Source organism: Bombyx mandarina, chromosome 20, assembly GCF_030267445.1.
Source record: "Bombyx mandarina strain Sakado chromosome 20, ASM3026744v2".
NCBI lineage: Eukaryota > Metazoa > Arthropoda > Insecta > Lepidoptera > Bombycidae > Bombyx > Bombyx mandarina.
Genome location: NC_143226.1, coordinates 2,377,232 through 2,399,875, shown reverse-complemented (window position 1 = coordinate 2,399,875; position 22,644 = coordinate 2,377,232). Strand labels below are relative to the sequence as shown.

Genomic DNA, 22,644 nt, shown 5'->3' with positions numbered 1-22,644 from the left:
TGTTCACGATTGACATCCGCGGTGAAGGAACCACATCGTGTAATAAAAATGAAACCCGCAAAATTATAATTTGCGTAATTATTGGTGGTAGGGCCTCTTGTGAGTCCGCACGGGTAGGTACCACCACCCTGCCTATTTCTGCCGTAAAACAGTAATGCGTTTCGACTTGAAGGGTAGGGCAGTTGTTGTAACTATACTTGAGACCTTAGAACTTATGTCTCAAGGTGGGTGGCGCATTTACGTTGCGGATGTCTATAGGCTCCAGTGACCACTTAACACAGCTGGGCTGGGAGCTCGTCAACCCATTTAAGCAATAAAAAAAAATCACACAACTTCACTCCCGCGTTCCTGCCAAAAAGTCATGTGACGTTTATGAAAGTTGGAACCCACAGAGTATTTTAATAGTAACTTTCAGTAGGTAGTGTATACTAGGAACCTCTGTGGTTCAATTTCCCCTACTTATTAGTATGTAGCCTACCGGGCTATTCCAACTAAGCGCGCACTGGATGGAGTAAAAGCAGTTATTAACCCTTGCACGACACGAAAATCATTTTATAGTGGCCGCCTCGAAATGTCCGGATATCCATTAACGGATCCTCTCCGGAGGAGGCCGTCTCCGCGGGCGGGGGGGCCTTGGCGGTGTCGCTTGACATCGCCAATGCGTTTAACACCTGTCCTGGTCCGTGATAGGGGTGACGCTGGAAAGACACGGAATGCCCCCCTACCTTCGGCGGCCGGTAGGTTCCTACTTCGAGGACAGATCGGTCACGTGTACCGGACACTGTGGGAACGTGCACCGGTTTCCGGTCGTGCGCGGTGTTCCACACTGGTCACTGCTCGGCCCCCTTTTATGGAATATAGGTACTTTGAAATCGTCGTGGCCTAAAAAGATAAGACGTCACGTGCATTCGTATCTTGCGATGCACCAGTGTTCGAATCCCGCAGGCAGGTATCAATTTTTCTAATGAAATACGTACCTAATGAATGTTCACCGTTGACTTCCACGGTGAAGGAATAACATCGTGTAATAAAAATCAAACTAACAAAAATTATTATTATTTGAGATGATTCCATCATCTCGTTTTTACTATCGCACCATTCGCCACCGGAGTAGAGTTCATCCAGACTACCTGGAGCCACTGCGTTCATCCACAGTGCGTTTCCAGAGATCTTTTTTGCCACGTACCATCCGGCTTTGGAATGAGCTCCCCTCCACGGTGTTTCCCGAGCGCTATGACTTGTCCTTCTTCAAACGAGGCTTGTGGAGAGTACTCAACGGTAGGCAGCGGCTTGGCTCTGCCCCTGGCATTGCTGAAGTCCATGGGCGACGGTAACCACTCACCATAAGGTGGGCCGTAAGCTCGTCTGCGCATGCGCGTTAGTGTCTACGTCTGCTCTCACACACCTAAAACTCTCCGCCATTGTTGTGCTCGGGTAATTTGCAATATTGTGTTTAGTGTAAAAATGAAATAAACAAAAGGCAATAAAATTTAATAGTGAAGTATTAAACAAAGATGAGTTCATCAGACAGTTCTTATTCAATTAGTAGTAGTTTATTAAAAATTAAAAAAAGTCAAATAGTTTTTTTGTGAATACGAAGGGGCACCGCCCCCCCTGCGCCCGGCCAGGGCTTCGCCCCTGTACTCCGGTTCGGTACTCCACGAACTTTCGGCCTGGTAGGAGAAAAAACAGTATGTGCACCGCGGGAGAAAAGTTGGACATTTCCTCCCTTGGTGCACAATGTACTATTTACACGTGGTTTACGTGTGTGACCCAATATGCTTCTAGTGTGGGGAGGGTTTGCATTATTTACACTTTTATTAGGCTTGGAAATTGCGTCAGCTTTTACGATCTTTTCAGTGATGTTGTAGTTGTTTTCAATGATAAAATCAGGAGATTAATCTATTTCTTTCCGTTTATCTAGCGTTTGTTGAGACGCAAGCGACGCCAAAAACATAAGTTGTTTAGATTGTTCGGCAACATGGTTGAAGATTGGCTCTATCACTAGAGTCTTTACGTTAGATGTCGTATTTATCATTTCATGTTTGTCGGTCTGGTATTGTTCCTGCGCGAATACCGGTTCAACAATTTTACATTCACTGTCGACCACGATGTTGTCTGCCATGATAGGGCTGTCATTCGCAGCGGAATAATTCCGCTCACTCACAGTACGACAGCTGACACCATTTTTGTTGTATTTTGTGCAGGAGAACTGCAGGTTTGTATATCAACATTGGGAATACTTTTGTTTTTCTTAAGCATGGTATTTTTTGTGTCTGGCTTCAGTATCTGAGATGATATACCAAAAGTGACCAGAAGAATTATGTTCATCTTCATCCATTTTTACTAACATTCTGTTGAGGATGTCGTGAGTAAGAAAACAATCATTCACAACTGAAAGTTCTTTTTTTGGTATATTTTTGGACGAAATACCGGTTTCTTTTACTGTACACGAAAGGGTTGACTTGAGTTCTGGAGTTGCAGCTATACTTTCATTATTAGTTCGCACGGTCAGGGAAGATACTTCAATTGTCAGCCAACATTGATTTGAGCAAGGAACTTCTGTTATATCTGGTTGATTGATCTTCCTGTTTATCTCCATCGCATCACCGCAACTTTCTTGTGTTAAATTCGATAGCGACATTAAATGATCAGGATCGACTAAACGAATATTTGTTGAGCTCCGGGAAGCGATTGTTGAAGGAACTCGCGTCGCAGTGTCGCTAACGGCGCCGCGGTCTGGAACATTCGAGTTCAGTTGGTCGCAGTCCTTCAAGTACACTGTACCGTTGAACAGTTTGGATTCAATCGCCTTCATTACATCAACAGTGATCGGCCTGCAAGCATTGAGCAGTACCCTGTTACGCGGCGAACTTAAGAATGCATCCGTTAATCTTTTCAACTTCTTGTTAAAGTCCGGATTCTTGCAAAGCTGTGTAGGATCATACGAACGATTTCGGGGTTTATGAAATAAGTGACTAGACATTTTCACTTTCATACTATCGTCTGTTCTAGTTTCGCTTTGTGCACCAGATTTACTTTCTAAGAACAAAGTGTTGTTCATTGTATTACTGATGCCAGAATTATTTTGATTCGTAATTTTACCACCATCAGTTTGTATTTCCGAAATGTTCAGTTGTTTTGAACAGTCATTTAAGTTACGACCCTGCGGCTTGTTTTTTGACATTTTCATTGCATCTTCTTTCAAATCAAAGAGACATTTTAATTCAGAAGTCGATGTACTATTTCCATGTTCACAACTTAACTGACTTTGTAAAGTGAAATCGTTTTTAGTCTGAATAACGTGCACTGCAATAGTAAATAATTATTAACTGAAAGACTGCCGTTACATTATGCAATATGCTGAGGAATACATTAAAATTATTAAAAAAAATCTATTCAATATCTTAATATCATAATTATCTGGTAAATCTATTATACTGAGTCATATATAAATGTTAAAATCGCAGAAATGTAACTAATTTGTAAAATAAAATCAAAGATTTTTCATTTACTAGAAGTGGTGTAAATTAAAACTCACCTGTATTTACATGATCATTTTCAATATATTGGACTTTGTTATCGGCAAATTCTATCACGTTATCAAAAATATTCAAATGCAATTGTTCTTCCATTTCAGACTTTAATATTGTATTTGTGTCTTGCAAGATTCTTTCTTGTGTATCGACTGCATTAGACACATCGTTGATTGCATCTCGGTGACATTTAGTTGCTTCTTCAAGCATTGCTTCATCTTCATATACTTTTGTAGCTCGTGGATCTTTACTATCATAAGTATCATTCACGTTGCCGTAAACACCGGCAATTTTCGGTACTATTTCCTCAATAAATATGGCTTTCATTTCACTTGAATTTTTTGTAATTTCGCGAAGGTAATAAAGAGTAGGGATAATGTTTATATTTTTGTTAGTCTTCACCACATCTTCACCAAAATCAGTATTGCATGTTTCATTTTTGATCAATTGTTCTGTTTTCCCAGTGTGTAATGGTATTTTGATAGTTTGTAATGGGTCAGCCAGATCTTCAAAATCTCTAGGTTCGGATTTTATTTCAATAATCATTCCATTGGTTTCAGTGCTCTCTTCGCTTCTTCTCCCGTGCTCCCTTGTTTCGCTGTCCAAATCTTGGTCCACATCTATCGTTTCTATGAAAGGTTCAATGACTTGTAAGTCTGGTTGAGATTCTGGAAGAGTTAATTACCATGTCAGATGATATTTCAACTTAGAATTTAATGTAGTCATTAATGTCAATTAGTGTTTTTACTAATGTTTTAAAGTATTATTGTTTACTAAAGTGTGGACTATTACAGTACAGTGCAGCCTTAATTGCTGCACACATCCTGAGAGTTTGAAACTAATTCGCCTGTCCTAATTTTTTGTTTAAGCGAAATAATATCCGAATAAAATTTCATTCCCATTACATAAAAATAAACACTATTTGGTGCTAGTGAACGTGGATATTTAACTATGCTAGTTGTCTAGTCTATACAGTACAAAAATACAAAACAAATTCCCAACTTATTATGACGTATGTTACTCAATGTCACCTTTATTGCAAAAGCAAAAGAAGCCGTTTGATAAGTCAATATTGTCAGAGCAATGTTGCTGCACTGGCGGGGTGTTCTTATCATAGACCTCTATAATAGGGACACGGCATATTGTTCTATACGTACAGTTGGTTATATAAATAGCATCCATTTTGAAGGCACACACATAAACATATATCTATCTCGTTCTTACTCAGCACTGTAACTCGCAGGAAAACAATATAACAGTATTTCAGTGCGTACATAAAATGAAACATGAATATACATAAATACCTAATGAGGCCGAAAATCCGCCATGTTTAGCGCACCAAATGTCTTGTCAGTCAGTTCAGCAGGTACTTGTCTTGGGTTGTTCATTATTTATTGACTTTCATATCGATTTAATATGATTGCTTACATAAAATTTCTTATTTTATTATGCTACCTCGCTTAAAACATACAAAAAAAATATGTGTGTGCATTGTGCAAGCCACACACAGTAGAAGTGAAACTTATAAAATATAAAAATAATCGCAAGGGTCAACCACTCCGCTGTGCAATGTAGCAGCCGCACCCCGGCGGAACCGCCTGCATGATCACGGTATCCCGACGCCAGGTAGGTATGATTTAGCAAGAGAAATACGAGAACGTCTATCAACTGTGTAACATCTCGTCACCGCGATTGAGGAATTGTTGAACTTACGTGCTGTGACATCTGTTGATAACAAACTAAACAGAAATAAAATAAACATGGCGCGTAACGGAAGAAATTAAGATGGCGTGTAACCGAAAATCGTTACATACGTTTTTTCTTCCCTACGTCGATAAAGAAATTTCACTTTAAAAATCTTACTTGCTGATTGGATTTTAGTTTTTTTTCGGGCTCTGCACTCTTGCACACGCTCTGCGCCTGATTTTTTACGTTTTGAATGATTCAGTATTTGATTTTCTTTCTTTTTCCGAGCTCTATACTCTCTCATTCGTTCTGCAGCTGTTTTTGGGTAACCAGGGTCGATTGAAGGAAGATCACTCGCCTGATTTTCAGTCACACAGATATTGTTTGTAGTTGCGATTGATGCACTGAGTTGAGAACAATGACGATGATTGACATCAACTTGCACAATAAATTCATTTGAAGATTTCTCGGAACTTGTGGAATCCGCCATTGTTGAATCTAAAAATGTGTTAATCAATTTACAAAAAAAAAAAATATATATAATATATTTTAATTTTGATCGTAGACAACTAAAAAAAAATCTTACGTGCTGATTGAATTTTAGTTTTTTTTCGGGCTCTGCACTCTTGCACACGCTCTGCACCTGATTTTTTACGTTCTGAATGATTCAGTATTTGATTTTCTTTCTTTTTCCGAGCTCTATACTCTCTCATTCGTTCTACAGCTGTTTTTGGGTAACCAGGGGCGATTGAAGGAAGATCACTCGCCTGATTTTCAGTCACACAGACATTTTTTGTAGTTGCGATTGATGCACTGAGTTGAGAACAATGACGATGGTAGTAATCAACTTGTACAATAAGTTCATTTGAAGATTCCTCGGAACTTGTGGATTCTGCCATTGTTGAATCTAAAAATTAGATAATCAATTTATAAAAAATATAAAAATTTTAGTATTTATTAGACATGTGTAAGTAATGCGAGTGATATTACTCCGGTAATATTACTCTACGATGTAATGCAACATCACACATTACGCGAAGGAAACAAACATCACACTATCACCCACAGAACACTATTACTTCTAGCGAAGCTATCACCCAACATGTTTCTTTCTTTGTCGTGTAATGTTGCTTAATACACGAACGGAACCGAGCGAGCGAGACAGACCGATCTACGCAAAGGAAATGAGCAAGCGACACGGAATTATTCCTAGTGATTTTGACCCGTATGCCCTGGCCTCTAGGTACATTTTTATACTTAAGGTACGTCTGAATTTTAATATAGGTATTTGTGTTTATATTTTTCGCCAGCCGGTAGTTCCCCGCAAGTAGTTACTTAATTTTTTATTCGCAACTTTTGTAAAATCGCTAGTCGCTCGGAAATATTTCATATTAATTTTTGTGTTTGAATTACTTAAGCACTTGTTTGAAGATAGTTTTATTATTTGTTTTAATGCGTGTTTAATAAGTGAAAGATAGAATGGCGTCTAAATGAAAGTACAGTCCTCTTTGGATGCACTTTGAGGAGACCGCGCCGAAACAATGTGTCTACTGCTCTTGTATATTAACATTATCGTCGAGCTCAATTTGCAGTCTAAGTCGCCATATGAAATCCGTTCATCCCACAATAAATTATATTAAGTAAAAAATAAAATTATTATATTATTAAATAAGTCAATCTCTGTCAAGTAATATAACAGTGTATTACAATACAAAGTATGAACACATCACTTAAGTAATGATTCGGGTGTATAGATACAATGTATTCGTCACAGTATCTATTGAACGCACCGAGTAATGTTAAGAGTGATGTGTAATGTTTGCGAGTAATATCACCTGTCTGTAAAAGTGATGTCATATCACATTACATTAAGAAGTGATGTTTTGCGCAAGTCTAATATCACATTACATTGGGAAGTGATGTTTTGCGCAAGTCTAGTATTTATGTTTCATGCAATGACTCAATTCAATAATCGCAAGGGTTGACTCCGCAGTAGACATGCGTAGTTCCGGACCGAAATAGTTCCTGGAAATATGTCCTCATATGGAACTATATTATTCAATCCGAGTTGTCAAAATTAACATGTTCAGACAGTTCCATTTCCATTCCAAGTGTATTGTTATGCAGGAACTACGAACGCGTTGAACATGACGGACATGCGGACATGATTAGAGCATAGGTACCGCGCGGTGCGGAGGCGTGGCGCGGCGAGTCCACCCGAACGAGTCCCGAACCAACACGAGTCCACGTAAAGTCTTATGGCGAAATATGGCGCGAATACGAGGGAGTGAGATGGAGCGAGTGCATGAAACTGCGTGTGGAACTCTTTCATACTACATTTTTATTAATATTGAAGTTATGCTCTACGACCTACGTGTTACAGTCGATAGTTGAATAAATTTAAATGTTTTGCTATGGATTTTGACCTTGACCATGCATCATTCCTACGAGCACTTAACCTTAAGTGTTTGTAGACCATTTCTTAGAAAATCATAATTCAAAATTAGAGAATTTTAAAACATTCACCACTTTCGCTATTTGATATCTCGGTTATGGGAAAAAGGTTGTAAGGCTACAACGAGCTCAATTTATGTTGTATATCAGAATAACGTGGTATTTTAATTAACAATGGATAGGTTATAGTTTCCGGTGCATCGTACAATACATTGAAAAATAATGATAGTAGTAGAGTAATTGAAATTATGACAAAGTAATTACAGTACATTAATAAATTATGCAACCAGCTGTAACAATGAACTTAAAACTAAAAACCTTACGAAATAATAATTATAATAATAATTGCCATAAGCGGCAATCTATTTTGATATAGTGTTTTTAAAAAATTGTATTTTTAATACCTTTTTTGAAAAATATTGTGTAATTAATAATAATTTAATACGTGATTCGCTACACTACAAATAGCTACTAGACTTAACATGTCCGCGGAACTAAACAGCTTCAAACAGCTACTAGACTTAATATGTCCGCGGAACTAAACAGCTACAAACTACAAACAGCTACTAGACTTAACATGTTCGTGGAGCTAAACAGTTCCGCGAACATGTTTACTGGAACTAGTTCCGACACTCAAAAGAACGATGTCATGTTCAATCCTTTTCCGAACATGATTAGCGCACGTCTACTCCGCAGTGCAATGGAGCAGGCGCACCCCGGGGACCGCCTGCATGATCACGGTATCGTGACGCCAGGTATGTATGATTAGCAAGAGAAATACGAGAACGTCTATCAACTGTGTAATATCTCGTCGATTCAGGAATTGTTGAATTTACGTGCAGCGACATCTGTTGATAGCAAACTAAATAGAAATAAAATAAACATGGCGCGTAACGAAAGAAATTAAGATGGCGCGTAACCGAAAAACGTTACATACGTTTTTTCTCCCTACGTCGATAAAGAAGTTTCACTTCAAAAAACTCTTTTCAAAATCTTAATATCATAATTATCTGGTAAAGGACAATGCCCAAAAGTGGGCCAACCTTGTGTCAAAACTATTTGTACTTGAAAAACTATGCCTTATTTTTTCACGTTGTTTTGTTTATGTATCAACATTTCTTTCACCCTGGCATTGTTTTACAAAAAAATAAATTACTTATCTGATAACATCCGAAAACTGAGTACTTTCATAGTTTTTCAATTCGCAGACAAAGGGCTTAGCCCATACAGCCTTATAGTAAACCGAAATGCTGCCAAACGAAAGAGTTGTCTGTGACTTGAACAACAAAATAAAAAAAAATTACTAATGGTTATAATTCACAGACTCTTTTAATTTATTTTTATTCAATTTAATATTTATATATTGTAATAATAATTATTACTTAAAAGCATGAATTATTTATTATTTTTAGACATTAATGATTCCATTAGGAAAAATGTCAATGGCCCACCATTACTTTTTCTTATTATCTATGGTCAGAGGGTTTTGGCAGCAACCCGAGTGAAACATCAATTGAAGTTTTATTTTAAAGTTTTTTTAATAGTTTATTGTGATGTATAATTTATAAATTGGGTGTTGTTTTGTGTATTAAACGTCAGTAATCGTTGTTCACGATTATTGAGGTATTGGAATAAAACGGTGGCTAACATAGCAGTAACTGTTTTTTTTTTTCAAGATAAGAAGTCTGCGGAAACTCACGCTCAGTCAATGTGCTATTCGTCGAGTTGACGTCAAAACTCCCAAAAATCAATAAAAAGAAATATACCGGCTTTTTATTGACATGAAAATAATATAACTACGACAGACTAGGCTGCATAGGCCACGCTCTTTGCCTGCCGATTGGCGAATTTAAAAATAACAACAGTAATATCGTTGCCGGGTTCCGGATTTTCATTTCCGAAAGAAGGGTCAATGAAGTCCATTCTCAGAAACCAGTTTCATTTTATTATTATTATGAGGATATAATAATAATAAAATGTACATAAGGGCTTATTTCTAGCAAAATTAACCACAATTAACTTATTTAACACTGTAACTAATTATGAGAGGGATTATTGATTTCGGAGAAAACAATTAACAACTTAATTTTATCTGCAGAAAAAAACAGATTTCTCTTAAACCTGGGTGAGAATATAAAAATCGTTTTCTGAATATGAAACGATATTTCTTTGTCTATCAAATTAAGTTAAAACCATTATGACACGACAATTTTTTTTAGGGGCCCAAACGCCTAAAGAAAATTGGCATTGTCCTTTGTTATACTGCGTGATATAGAAATGTTAAATTCGCAGAAATACCACTAATTTGTAAACTAAAACCAAATATTTTTCATTTACTGGAAGTGATGTAAATTAAAACTCACCTGTATGTACATGATCATTTTCAATAGACTGGACTTTGTTATCAGCAAATTCTATCACATTATCAAAAATATTCAAATGCAATTGTTCTTCCAGTTCAGACTTTAATATTATATTTGTCTCTTGCAACACTTTTTCTTGTATATCTTCTGCATTGGACACATTGTTGGTTGCAACTCGGTAACATTTAGTTTCTTCTACAATCATTGGTTTACCTTCACATACTTTTGTAGCTCGTGGATCTTTATATTCTTGACAATCATGCACGTTGCGGTAGACGCCAGCAATTTTCGGTACTATTTCCTCAATTAGTTTAGTTTTCGCTTCATTTGAATTTTCGATTGTTTCGCGCAGGTAATCAAGATTAGGGGAAATATCTTTATTTTTTTCAGTCTTTATCACATCTTCACCAGAAACATTATTGCATGTTTCATTTTCGATAATTTTTTCTGTTTTCCCAGTGTGTAAAATTAATGGTATTTTGATAGTTTGTAATGGGTCAGCCAGATCTTCAAAATCTCTAGGTTCGGATTTTATTTCAATAATCATTCCATTGGTTTCAGTGTTCTCTTCGCTTCTTCTCCCGTGCTCCCTTGTTTCGCTGTCCAAATCTTGGTCCACATCTATCGTTTCTATGAAAGGTTCAACGACTTGTAAGTCTGGTTTAGATTCTGGAAGAGTTAATTACCACGTCAGTTATTACTAAAATGTTAGTTACTAAATTTCACATTTATTGCAGAAAAAAGAAGCCGTTTGATAAGCCGATATTGTCAGAGCCGCACTGGTGGGGTGGGTTCATATGCGTTTGTATTTCAATCAGTACATACACCAAAATAACATTTTTTACAATTTTTGTCTGTCTGTCTGTCTGTTTGTCTGTTTGTTCCGGTTAATCTCTGGAACGGCTGGGCTGATTTTGACGGGACTCTCACTGATAGGTAGCTAGCTGATGATATAAAGAGTAACTTAGGCTACTTTTGTTAGACTAGTTTCGCCTCGCGGCGTCACCCGCGGTACGACATTAACCGCGGGGTACATCGCGGGACTCGGCTATCAATAATAAAATTTTATGTTCCCGAAGCGAAGAGAGGGCATGTCGCTAGTTGTGAAATAAAAATTATTCAAGTTATTACATACATAAAGTCGAACTAGATGATACGGATTTTTATTCCCAACCTTAGGTAAATTATTCGATATCTACCTCCTCTATTCATAAATACATTGTGTAAAATTTTAAATTTAATTATCTGCTTGAATGTTCTAGAATCTTGTAACCGGATCTCATACTTTAAATTACATTTTGTGGTTTTTACTACTCTCTCTCTTTCTCTCTCTCTCTCGTCGTCACTATAGTTACTGTTATTACGTAAACATTAAAGTCTAAGAAAATCAATAAACTTGCCAGTGTCTATAGAAGCTTCCGAGTTGTTCATCCAATTCTCCTTTTCCTGTAAATTAAATTTAAACTGATGAGATCTGCATTATTGTCTACTAATACTTTTCAGGGTTTCCCACAAAGAGTATATCAAGTCTAAAACTGAGAACAGTGTTCTGCTAGGATAATCGATTCCACCAATAAAAAAAAAGGTCAGTAGTAATGAAAATAGTTTCGGAATAAATAGTATTTGAACACAACCGACTAACTATTCTTCTGTTGACCCTCGAATTATGTTTTGCGTAAGGTGCCGTTATATGAGTCGTAGCAAAAACAAGGCCGGCCCATATCAAAAGATGTAACTTTTTAATCGCTTAAGTGGGTGGACAACGTCCCGGCGCAACTGGTGTTGAGTGGTTGCCATAGCTATAGCCCTAAGCCCGGTCGTGGACGGAACGTTTAGGATTAGGTTAGATTTAAGATAGCTTAGTTAGGCTTTGCAACGAGAGATTGCATGACGAGGACCAAACCAGCACTAGGAGCGAGAGGATCGGGCCCACCACACCTTTCACTAATTGTAGAGTGCTCCTTCTGGAGAGGGCAGCTTCCGACGGCACCGGTTCGCCGGTGAAGCGCGAGTTGAGGCACCCTGTGCCCCGTTGTGGTGGGAGTGAACCGACTTTCTATTTACTGCAACTGCAAGCCGCTGGTTGCCATGTCTCCCGGCTTCGGCTACAGAAGAATGCCCCCAGATATGAGAGGTACCGATTCGCCGACGTGGCTCCGTGGTTGCGTCTCGAGCGTCGGGCGGCTCTGTGCACTCGGTGGACTGCCGGCCAACCCGCAATCTTCAATGTGTGGGGAGCGGCGGCCGCAAGAACGGGCCGGGGGCAAGCGAGGTTTTCTCGCTTTCCTTCCACCCCGCCTCACCTCCGCCGTTCATGCCTCGTTCATGTTGGACAGGGCGGGGGTGTTAGTGGATGGGGATGGGGGTCTACGCTGGCTTGGCGGCGTTCATGCCCCTCTTCTGTTTTGCGCGGTTTCTGCCTTTGCAGGTTGGAGCGGGGCAGGAGCGGCCGACAGCGGCCTCGCGGGCTGGGCATGCGTTCGACTCCTAGTACGCTTGACCGATATGACCAAGTTAGACATCGCGCGCGTCGCGGGTGCTGCACTCACTTTAGCCGCTGCGGCTTTTGAGGGCGGTACAGTTACGCGTGACGATGGTACGGGCACGGGGCGCTCATGCACCAGCAATGATCTCGCGCGCTCAACCTTGGAGGCACGGGCCCCCAGGGTCCCGAGTTGTCTCGTCAACTCCTAAATCATCATGTTTTTTTCCTCCAGAATGTGTTCTTACGGGAGTGACGGAGGTCAAACTGCTCTGGCGTCCAACAATACCGTCGAGGGTCGCACGCATATCAGCCAACTCCTCTCGCACACGCACGCTCTCCATCCGCACCCGGACCCGGAGGTGGTGCTGTTAGACCACAGAAGGCTGGTGTCAGCCTTTTTAAAAAACAGAAAGCCTTTTCTATAACAGTGTTTTATTCAAAAAATCTTCACAATAAATATTTCTTTAACACCTCTGTTTCAGTTCTTTTATTATATTCTGAGACTACGCGAAACGACTGAACATGATGACTGAACTGGCTTTTCTGCACTGTGACTGTCTGTCTGACTGACTGAGACTGGCTGACTGAGTGTGTAAGTGACACTGATCTGCTGATTGGCGCCGACGGGGCTGCCTCCGTTTTTATATTACTCTATACTGCTTGTCTAAGCAAATTAGTGGAGTGATGAAAGACTATAACATGTGCTTCTTGTTCAACACATTAACAGAATAACAAAAGGATATAACAATGCGCATGGACAGGCCCGCCAAGCTGGCGGAGGTCAAAGTCACTGCTGCCATTGTGTCGCAAGGCAGGACTCCGAACAGGAGTCTCACCAAGTTCGAGCCGTTCCTGGGTGGGCTCGCGGCGTTGGTTCATCGCTTCGAGTCTCGCCCTGTGATACTGGCGGGGACCTCAACGCTAAGTGTACGGCGCGGGGTTCCTCCCGCACGGCCTCGCGGGGCGAGTTCCTCTCGGAGCGGGCTTTGTCATCTGAACAGAGGTTCGGTCGCGACCAGCGTGCGGTGGAACGAGAAATCACATGTAGACGTGTCATTCGCGTCTCCGTACGCCGCGTGCCGTGACCGTAACGGGCACTTCCTCGAGGGGGCGGAGACGGTAACGGTAGGCAGCGGCTTGGCTCTGCCCCTGGCATTGCTGAAGTCCATGGGCGACGGTAACCACTCACCATCAGATGGGCCGTACGCTCGCCCGCCTACAGGGCCAATAAAAACAAGTCGATCGAATGGAACGAAAGATAAAGATTCTGATTTATACGACAGGATAATCGCAGACGGAAAGAAGAAACAAAATCAAAATCATTCAAGTCATAAGGTACTAAGATTTCGGACTTACGAAGTCTTCAGACATTATTACAAGTCTGTTCTCGATCAGTTCCCGCCATTCCGGAAACGCACTGGTTATTATTGACGGGTATCTGGAATAGAACATTCCAATGATTCGCTCTTTATGTTGAGATAAACGAACCGCTATCATCTCGACCAGCCACTGCCGCTGGTGAGCATCGGGAATGCCAACGACACTTTAAGAGTGACGTCATTTGGGGTCAAAATGTACGAAGTAGCTATAGATGATAACTAATACATAATAATATGGTATTCGTACTGTTTTCGGCAGGACAGTACTGTTTTTAATACGCTTTTATTAGCTTCAGACGTATGTAGTCGTCGTGGCCTAAAAGATAAGACGTCCGGTGGATTCGTATGTAGCGATGCACCGGTGTTCGAATCCCGCAGGCGGGTACCAATTTTTCTAATGAAATACGTACTTAACAAATGTTCACGATAGACTTTTACGGTGAAGGAATAACATCGTGTAATAAATATCAAACCCGCAAAATTATAATTTGCGTAATTACTGGTGGTAGGGCATCTTGTGAGTCCGCACGGGTAGGTACCGCCACCCTGCCTATTTCTGTCGTAACGCAGTAATGCGTTTCAGTTTGAAGGGTGGGGCAGCCGTTGTAACTATACTGAGATCTTAGAACTTATATCTCAAGGTGGGTGTCGCATTTACGTTGTAGATATCTATGGGCTCCAGTAACCAATTAACACCAGGTGGGCTGTGAGCTCGTCCATCCCTCAAAGCAACAACAACAAAAAAAAAGTGTTTGTAACGAAATCTTTGAACATGATTTTGACCCCCTTGAAAACGTCGGATTAACTCGAAATTTTGTATACTTAGGCTCAAACCTGAGGACGTTGCTAAGGGTTATGAGAACGGAGACTGGTGCTCGAGGTAGCTAAAAGCAGATCGTGGACCGCGATAGTGGATCGGGAGGATCCGAAATGACGTGTTTAGGGCGATGGCGACTGTTTACCATTCGGTCCGCAGGAGCGGGCAGGTATGTGCGTTACGTGTAGTAGTAATCTTCTCTTGTCCTCGATGTACGAGTTAAAATATGCGACCGTCGCTTTTGAACCTGTGCCGCCAAAAGAATGCCGCGGCATAAATACCGCGGTTATGAAATAGCAACAAAAGAGAACCGTTGACGGTATTTGTTTAAACAGGACCTACTTCTGAACGCGGCGCGCGTAAAGCTCTCAAAGGTGCCGTATAACGATGAAAAAACAGAGTTGTTGGCCGATGCACTGCAAGAGCAGTGCACCACCAATACTCAAAGCATCGACAAGGAGGTCGAGCGCAGAGCTTCCCTACCACCCGCGGACGCGTTAGCCCCCATTACCATGACAGGTATATAGCGACCTTGAAATGCCGAAAAAGGAGAGAACCTTCGGCGGTATTTGTTCATGGAAGACCGAAGCCCGAGCGCGGCGAGCGTGAATCTTTCAAGAGTGCCCCTCATGACACCGCCACTGGCTGCTCTGTGATGTTCGTATAGCGCCGCACTCCGCCACTGTCCGCGGGCAGTTCGGGGCCGCGGGTGATGGGCAGTTCGTTAACTAGGGATGTCGCCACTAGCGTTTAAAATTTATATATTCCTTTTTTGGTGTCCGGCCGCTTATTAAACAAATAAGTTACGTACGTACATACGTTAATCGTACTATTTGTTTAAGTTTACCCCCGGACCCCTGGTCGGTAGCAATGTATGACAAATCATTTTGTTTTAAAGCTCCGTTATTGTGATGGAAAAACCCAACGGTGGGAATTCTTTCTGCAGCTTAATGACAAACATAACTTGAGACACAGCTGTGCTCTTCAAAAGGGGTCGCCCTCTCGAACTACTGCTAGTATCTCGTCACGAGCTAGGCGCGGTAACTCCATACCCACTATTAAAATCTTTTAGCTAAAGCTAAACAGCTTTTTTTTTATTGATTAGATGGGTGGACGAGCTCACAGCCCACCTGGTGTTAAGTGGTTACTGGAGCCCATGGACATCTACAACGTAAATGCGCCACCCACCTTGAGATATAAGTTCTAAGATCTCAGTATAGTTACAACGGCTACCCCACCCTTCAAACCGAAACGCATTACTGCTTCACGGCAGAAATAAGCAGGGCGGTGGTACCTACCTACCCGCGCGGACTCACAAGAGGTCGTCCCACCAGTAGACCCAAGTGTCACCCTCGACAGAGGGATGATATTCGGACCCCACATTAAGTCAGTACGCGACCGAGCCGCGTTTCTATTTAATCGACTCTACCCTATGATCTGCAAGCGAATTAAATTGTCCCTTCGTTACAAAAGTTGCATACGTTCCGTCATGACCTAGGCTAGTGCAGTGTTCCCTCCCATGGACGTAAACTTCTCTATGGACCAGTCCTACATACCTCGCGCTCGTGGGTATGCGAAATGACAAACATAACTTGAGACCTGTGGAAATGTAAACTTACTTCCGGGCAACAGCTCTCTGTAATTTGGTTGGTCTTTGTATAGACTCGGCCGACGAAGGAGAGTTCTCGCGGGAGGCGTACCAGTACTCATATAGCGATTCCCTGGTCACCTCCTTCAGCTGATACCAACGCTTCTGCAGTAGCATCGGTGAGCACTGACGACCCCTGTAAAGGAACTATTAATTTTAGAAAATAGAATATACTGGTCTACTTTAGTGGTATACTCTAGTGTGCCCCCACAGTCAGATACCGCCATACTGTCTATTTTGGTATTATAAAATCAAGAAATATTTATAAAATTAGGAATGCACTGGTGGTAGGGTCTGATGTAACCTTGCATGAATAGATAACACTATCCTGCTTATTTTTCCACGAAGCAGGAACACACGTTCCGGTTTGAAGGATGAACTAATGTCTCAAGATGAGTGGCTATTGACATACCACATCGATAACGACTCTGTCCCCCTTCCATTGAAGGAGCTCATTAGTGTTAGGAACAGGCTTCCTAGGCGTTTTAACAGAAGGCCGTCTTTTAGCTTACCTCGAGTTGTAGAGGGCGGTGGCCGCAGTCCAGGCGCCGGCCAGACTGTCTCCGGACCTGTCCTCTATGTCAAACTTCGTCACCAGCTCGAAGAGATCAATCAACGGCTGACGATCCTGAGTTTGACATCTCATAGCATCCTGAAAGTTAGATAGTTCTATAGTTTTACTGGTGGTAGGACCCCTGTGAGTCCGCGCGGGTAGGTACCACCACCCCGCCTATTTCTGCCGTAAAGCAGTAATGCGTTTCGGCTTGAAGGGCGGAGCAGCCGTTGTAACTATACTGAGACCTTAGAACTTATATTTCAAGATGGGTGGCGTATTTGCGTTGTAAATGTCAATGGGCTCCAGTAACCACTTAATACCAAGTGGGCTGTGAGCTCGTCCACCCATCTAAGCAATAAAAAAAAAAAAAAAACGTAGGGTATGTACGAATAGTTTCCAAAATTTTATTTTAGTATTGTACTTGATATTCAGCCAACTTACTTTTCCAATTAGATCTATTTTCTCATGGACGAGAGCAAAGTCAAATATAATCCAATCCATCTGGGACATTCGGTCCTTAGCAGATACATTTTCACTTTTATCATCTGCTGCATAAAGTGTCTTCAGCTTGTCCAGTATTACAGTTTTCATGTGGTACCTGTTAATATTTTTAAAACATTAATATAATTTGACTATACGTGAGAAGTGTGGTTGAAAGACCAGAATCAGTGAAATAATTTGCAGCCTCTGATGAATAGCGATATTACTGACTAGATTGTCATATTATATAACTCTATATATGTTAAACTGACTTAAAAATATATAAATAAACTAAATTTAGACGTTTTTTCACATTACCAATTTAATAAGAAACAGAGATTTTGTGCTATCTTTTTAACAGTTCATTTTGTAGGTTATATCATAAGTGGGATCAAGAGGTCGTTCACCCACCTAAAGAACAATAAAAGTTAATTAATAGATCATAATAATATCAATATAAAGTTTTAATTAGTTACTTCTAATCTCTGTTTTAAATTCTGGATTTCACTATATGTGCATATCTAATCTATATACATATTATTCTTTAAAACAGCTACTTACCATTGCAATCTGTTAGTTTCAAAATGCATCTTCATATTTGTCCAGAGTTCTTTATTTGATTTCATTTCATCTATCAGTTGGTTCTCCGAAACCAATATATGATTCTTTTGATGTTCAGAGCTTTCCAATGCAAGGTTGTTCAGGATATCTAGTTAAAATTGAACAAGTTAGTTATGCTTTGTTTGAGTAAGATTTAATTTAGAGATTTAGATTATTTTGTTGAAACATATTCACATACACATGTTTCACTTCAAAAAAAAAAAGAAACATAAATAAGGCTATACACATTATTATAAGTAGTAAGTAGATTTATGAGTAGTAAGAAATAATAATGAAATTTAATGATTAAATATTAAAATTTATTTATTCAATTTTGTATTAAAAATATTAGAAAATATTCAAGTACTTACTAATTGGTACACTGGGCACATGATCGTTCACGTTAGACCTATTATTTTCATTTTGTACATGTGATATTAACCTTTTTTGACGAGCACGAAATTCTCTGACACGTTCCGTAGAACTTTTGGGGTTTTTTTTAATTTTGTATCCATTTTTTTTCCACCAGTATTCACGATTCTTTTCTGCTTTTTTGGCATAATTGTAAAATTAATTTATCAAGGAGTTGAAAATATTGACACAAATAAAAATTTATTAACAATCAACACACTTATACTAAAACTTTCTAATAAGCAGGCGCAAACACATGCATTAAACACATACTAATATAACACGTAGAACACTCGGCGTTCGATGAATTAGGCAATGCTCATTTTAATGATACGCTGAGTAAGTACGGAGGTCACGAACGACACTCGACTTTACTCCCATGAAACTATTAATAAAAGTATCTCAGGGCACTCAGAGAGCCACTTTTTTCCTACCTATGCTGATAGCCTTGAGAGGCTATTTCAGCTTCACCCTAATGTGTGTAGGTGACTTCACGGGGCCCAGACCGGAGTGTTGCTAACACTGATCCTGGCAAGAGCAGTGCTTCGCAGGGATCGGAAACGCGACCCACTGAGAAGATCCAGCGAGAAACTCAGTGGGCTGTGTCTATGGGTTAATTCGCTCGTCGAGCCCTTCATCGCAAGCGACGGGTTCGACGAGGACGGTGACCGGTGCTTGTGGTCCTAAAAGCAGCGTTAATGGATCGGGAGGATCCGTAATGACGTGCTTTGGGCGACGTCGACCGTTTACCATTCGGTCTACAGGATCGGGATAGAGCCACAGCATGCACGGACGTCAAAAACACATTGAACTAGTTGGGGACGCGGACCGTGTGGAGCGCTTCGTAATTTGTGGTTTGATGAGGTTATACAGTCGTGGTCAACTAATTAGGGACAATCTCTAGTTGAGCCAAATTGTGAATTTTTTTTTTTATTTTCCAACGAGTCTTAGCAATATTCCATATCTTTTACATGTAAGTGTAATTAGTCATTTATGTGCGCGATTATACAAACAATAACAACTTCTTAAACATTAAACCTCTTTACAGTATAGCTGATACAATATCATAGTGCTATTGGTTCAAAGAATGCTGGCTGGCCATTTAATTAGGGACACTGAGGTATTGCGTTCTAATTTCAAAATTGGAATTTTAATACTTTTAAAATGGGGAAAAATAAAAGTTGCGATCCAACACTACGAAAAATTATCATGAAGTTTGTCGAGCGTGGTTGGTCATACCGAAGGATAGCACAACATTTAAACTGTTCAAAAACTATGGTATGCAATGCAGTGCAACATTTCAAGCGCTATAACGCAGCTTTAAATGTGTCCAGAACAAAAAGATCGAGAAAAACGACTCCGCAAGAAGATAGAATGATAACCAGGTTAGCTAAGAAAGATCCGTTTCTAGGCTCTATTTTAATTAAACACGAAGTGTTTGGGGCAAACGAAAGAGCCGGTGTATCTGCGAGGACCGTTCGACAACGTTTGATAGAAGCAGGGTTGTTCGGAAGAGTGGCTCGCAAAGTACCGTTGTTGAAGAAAGAACATAGAAATGCTCGTTTGGCATTTGCACGTAAATATGGACATTGGACCTACGCCCAATGGCAACATGTACTTTTCTCTGACGAGACCAAGGTTAATTTGATTTCTTCAGATGGAAGGCAATATGTACGGCGTCCTGTAAAAGCGGAAATGAATCCAAGATTCACAAAAAAACAGGTGAAACATGGCGGTGGAAACATTAAAATATGGAGTTCATTTTCTGGACGTGGAGTGGGACCTGTGAGGAAAGTTCAGGGTAACTTAGACTAACATCAATACAAGGCAATATTGGAAGAAACTATGCTTCCCTATGCTGAGGAGCATCTCCCTATTATATGAACGTTTCAGCAGGATAACGACCCGAAACATACCACCCATTCAGTCAAGTCGTTTCTTACCAGTCAGTTTGTATCGGTGCCAGATTGGCCAGCAAATAGCCCGGACCTCAACCCAATTGAGCACCTTTGGCACGAAATCAAGAAAAAAGTTGCCACTTATCGTAATACAAATTTGGATGAACTTCATGAAGCTTTTTGTGAGGCATGGGCAAACATTCCTGTCGAAACACGTCAGAAACTGATAATGTCTATGCCACATCGGTGTCAAGCGGTAATTACTAACAAAGGTTTTGCTACTGGGTACTGATTTTACATGTAATAAAATGGAGCTGTTAAAGATATTATAACACTGAAGATTATAAGTTTCGTGTAACTGTATTTTTCATTATACTTTACTGTCCTTAATTAAATGTCCACTACAGAATTGTACCTTAATATTTAATACATGTTTAATCTTTGATATTAAATACTTTTTCTATTTATTAAGTCTTTTATTTACAGCCATTTATAGCATAATAATCGGACCACATTATGCAAATAATAGGTGCTGAGAAATCAATAGGGTTTTATATTTAAATGTACATAACCGGTTAAAGCCCTTCACTATCTTGAATGTCCCTAATTAGTTGACCACGACTGTACATGTGATTTATGAGTAAGAAATAATAATGAAATTTAATGATTAAATATCAAAGGAGAATGACCAAAAATCGTCTAGCAAAGTTGCATGTTGCAGAATCAAAATAGCATCGAAATAGTTTTCTCATTTGTTACAATAAATTTCACTACAGAAATGTTTTGTACAGGACCGGAATTATGATTTTAAGATTAATAGTACATCAACAATTGTTATGTACATAAAAGTGTTTTATTACGCCAGGACGTTTATATGTTTTGTTTATGAACTCTTGAGTTTCTGTAATTCTGTAATCATGTTGATGCTTGAGGATCTCATAATGAGGAGAAGTCGGTGTGTGAAAACTATGATTATATGTTTATGTTTTGTTTGTGGGCTTAACATTATTTATAGGTTATGTCCGTTTTGGTCTAATTACTTGAAAACCCGGTTAATTATGGGGAAGCGAACACTTTTATTCGATAATATATAAAGCGTAGTCTATAATTAATAAAGATTTATTGTGCAACAACTTAAGACGGAATTCCATACATATTATTATGTGGTCATTGTCCTTTATTTATTCAATTTTGTATTAAAAATATTACAAAATATTCAAGTACTTACTATTTTGTACACCAGGCACATTCATGTTAGAACTAATAATTTCATATTGTACATGTGATAATAACTTTTTTTGACGAGCACGAAACTCTCGGACACGTTCCGTAGAACTTTTGGGGGTTTTTTTTATTTTATTTGCATTTTTTTTTCGCCAATATTCACGATTCTTTTCAGCTTTAGTTTTTGGCATAATTGTAAAATGAATTTATCAAGGAGATGAAAATATTGACACAAACAAAAATTCATCAACAATCAACACAAACCCTGCATTACACTGCATTAAAATTAAACCTTTAACCACTGAAGCATAGATTATACACTTAATATATTAGACACTGAAGTATAAACCTACCTAAAAATACATTAGACCAATGAAGTAGGAAACCTATGGAAATGAAACGTCAACCAAAATTTCGTGCCACTGTGACGTCATCTGGCCACAAAACATGGCGGCTTTAGTGCTGTACAAAAGATTTCAATGTTATCAGGTTTTATCGATAAACGTTCTTGGCTCATTTTATTTTAAATATTGTTGAGTATTATTTATTTGTAGAATTTATACTTATAGGGAAGTAAGTAGGTATATTGTTATGTGCAAATATGATATGATTTAGATGGGCGAAATCTAAGACAAGTTCGTCCTTCGAATTTGCCAAGTAAACGATATGATGATTTTTAAAAGTTGCTACACTGATTTTATAAAGTTGTCGTTTGTCGCAAAACATAAAGATATGGCGTAGTTCAAAGCCATCAGCCCATTTCTAGCATGCTAAATGTTATCGTATTTTGAGTACGTGTTTTTCTTAGACTATTACAATCTATTTTTATTGTTTTGCTGACTCTAAAGTCCGTAACATACTACCGCAGCGCACCCCAAGGAAGGTGCGCCGCACCATTTGAATCACTTTCGCTTGAGAGTGATTCAAATTTTAAACTTATCAAGGGACCGCGTGAAAAAAAAAACACCTACTGAACATTTATTCATTAATTACAAACGTCATTCCTTGTGACTTCCTCTCTAAAATCACTTAATTATTAAATATTTAACAAATTTACAATAGTGTTTTACTCACTGCGGAATAAAACTATTTTATTTAAATAGTTCC

General features: G+C 39.5%; 2 protein-coding genes and 1 long non-coding RNA gene across 8 annotated transcripts in view; 1 reads left to right on the top strand and 2 right to left on the bottom strand.

Moving 5' to 3' along the window:
- Window positions 1-1,470: 1,470 nt before the first annotated feature.
- LOC114245104 (uncharacterized) overlaps window positions 1,471-22,644 on the bottom strand; it is a 111,752-nt gene continuing 90,578 nt past the window's right edge. For 3 of the 6 annotated variants that reach the window (XM_089735801.1, XM_089735807.1, XM_089735803.1), the window contains 4 exons: window positions 5,809-6,129; window positions 5,400-5,720; window positions 3,542-4,204; window positions 1,471-3,309 (listed from right to left, as the gene is read on the bottom strand). In XM_089735801.1, the coding sequence (XP_089591927.1) occupies window positions 2,255-3,309; window positions 3,542-4,204; window positions 5,400-5,720; window positions 5,809-6,129 (2,360 nt within the window). In that variant the 3' untranslated portion in view covers window positions 1,471-2,254. Of the gene's footprint in view, window positions 3,310-3,541; window positions 4,205-5,399; window positions 5,721-5,808; window positions 6,130-10,039; window positions 10,709-22,644 lie in introns of all 6 variants that reach the window. The other 3 variants (XM_089735802.1, XM_089735806.1, XM_089735805.1) reach the window with 2 other exon arrangements.
- On the top strand, window positions 11,119-13,000 carry LOC149500583 (uncharacterized). Its single transcript, XR_016324790.1, has 2 exons — window positions 11,119-11,624; window positions 12,757-13,000. It is a non-coding gene; the product is annotated as an uncharacterized LOC149500583 (long non-coding RNA).
- On the bottom strand, window positions 13,749-21,911 carry LOC149500582 (uncharacterized). Its single transcript, XM_089735830.1, has 7 exons — window positions 21,542-21,911; window positions 18,376-18,552; window positions 17,966-18,113; window positions 17,366-17,522; window positions 16,881-17,020; window positions 16,340-16,504; window positions 13,749-13,962 (listed from the first exon to the last, which is right to left on the bottom strand). Exons 1-7 carry the CDS (start codon window positions 21,726-21,728, stop codon window positions 13,863-13,865), a joined length of 1,074 nt encoding a protein of 357 aa, XP_089591956.1. The 5' UTR covers window positions 21,729-21,911; the 3' UTR covers window positions 13,749-13,862.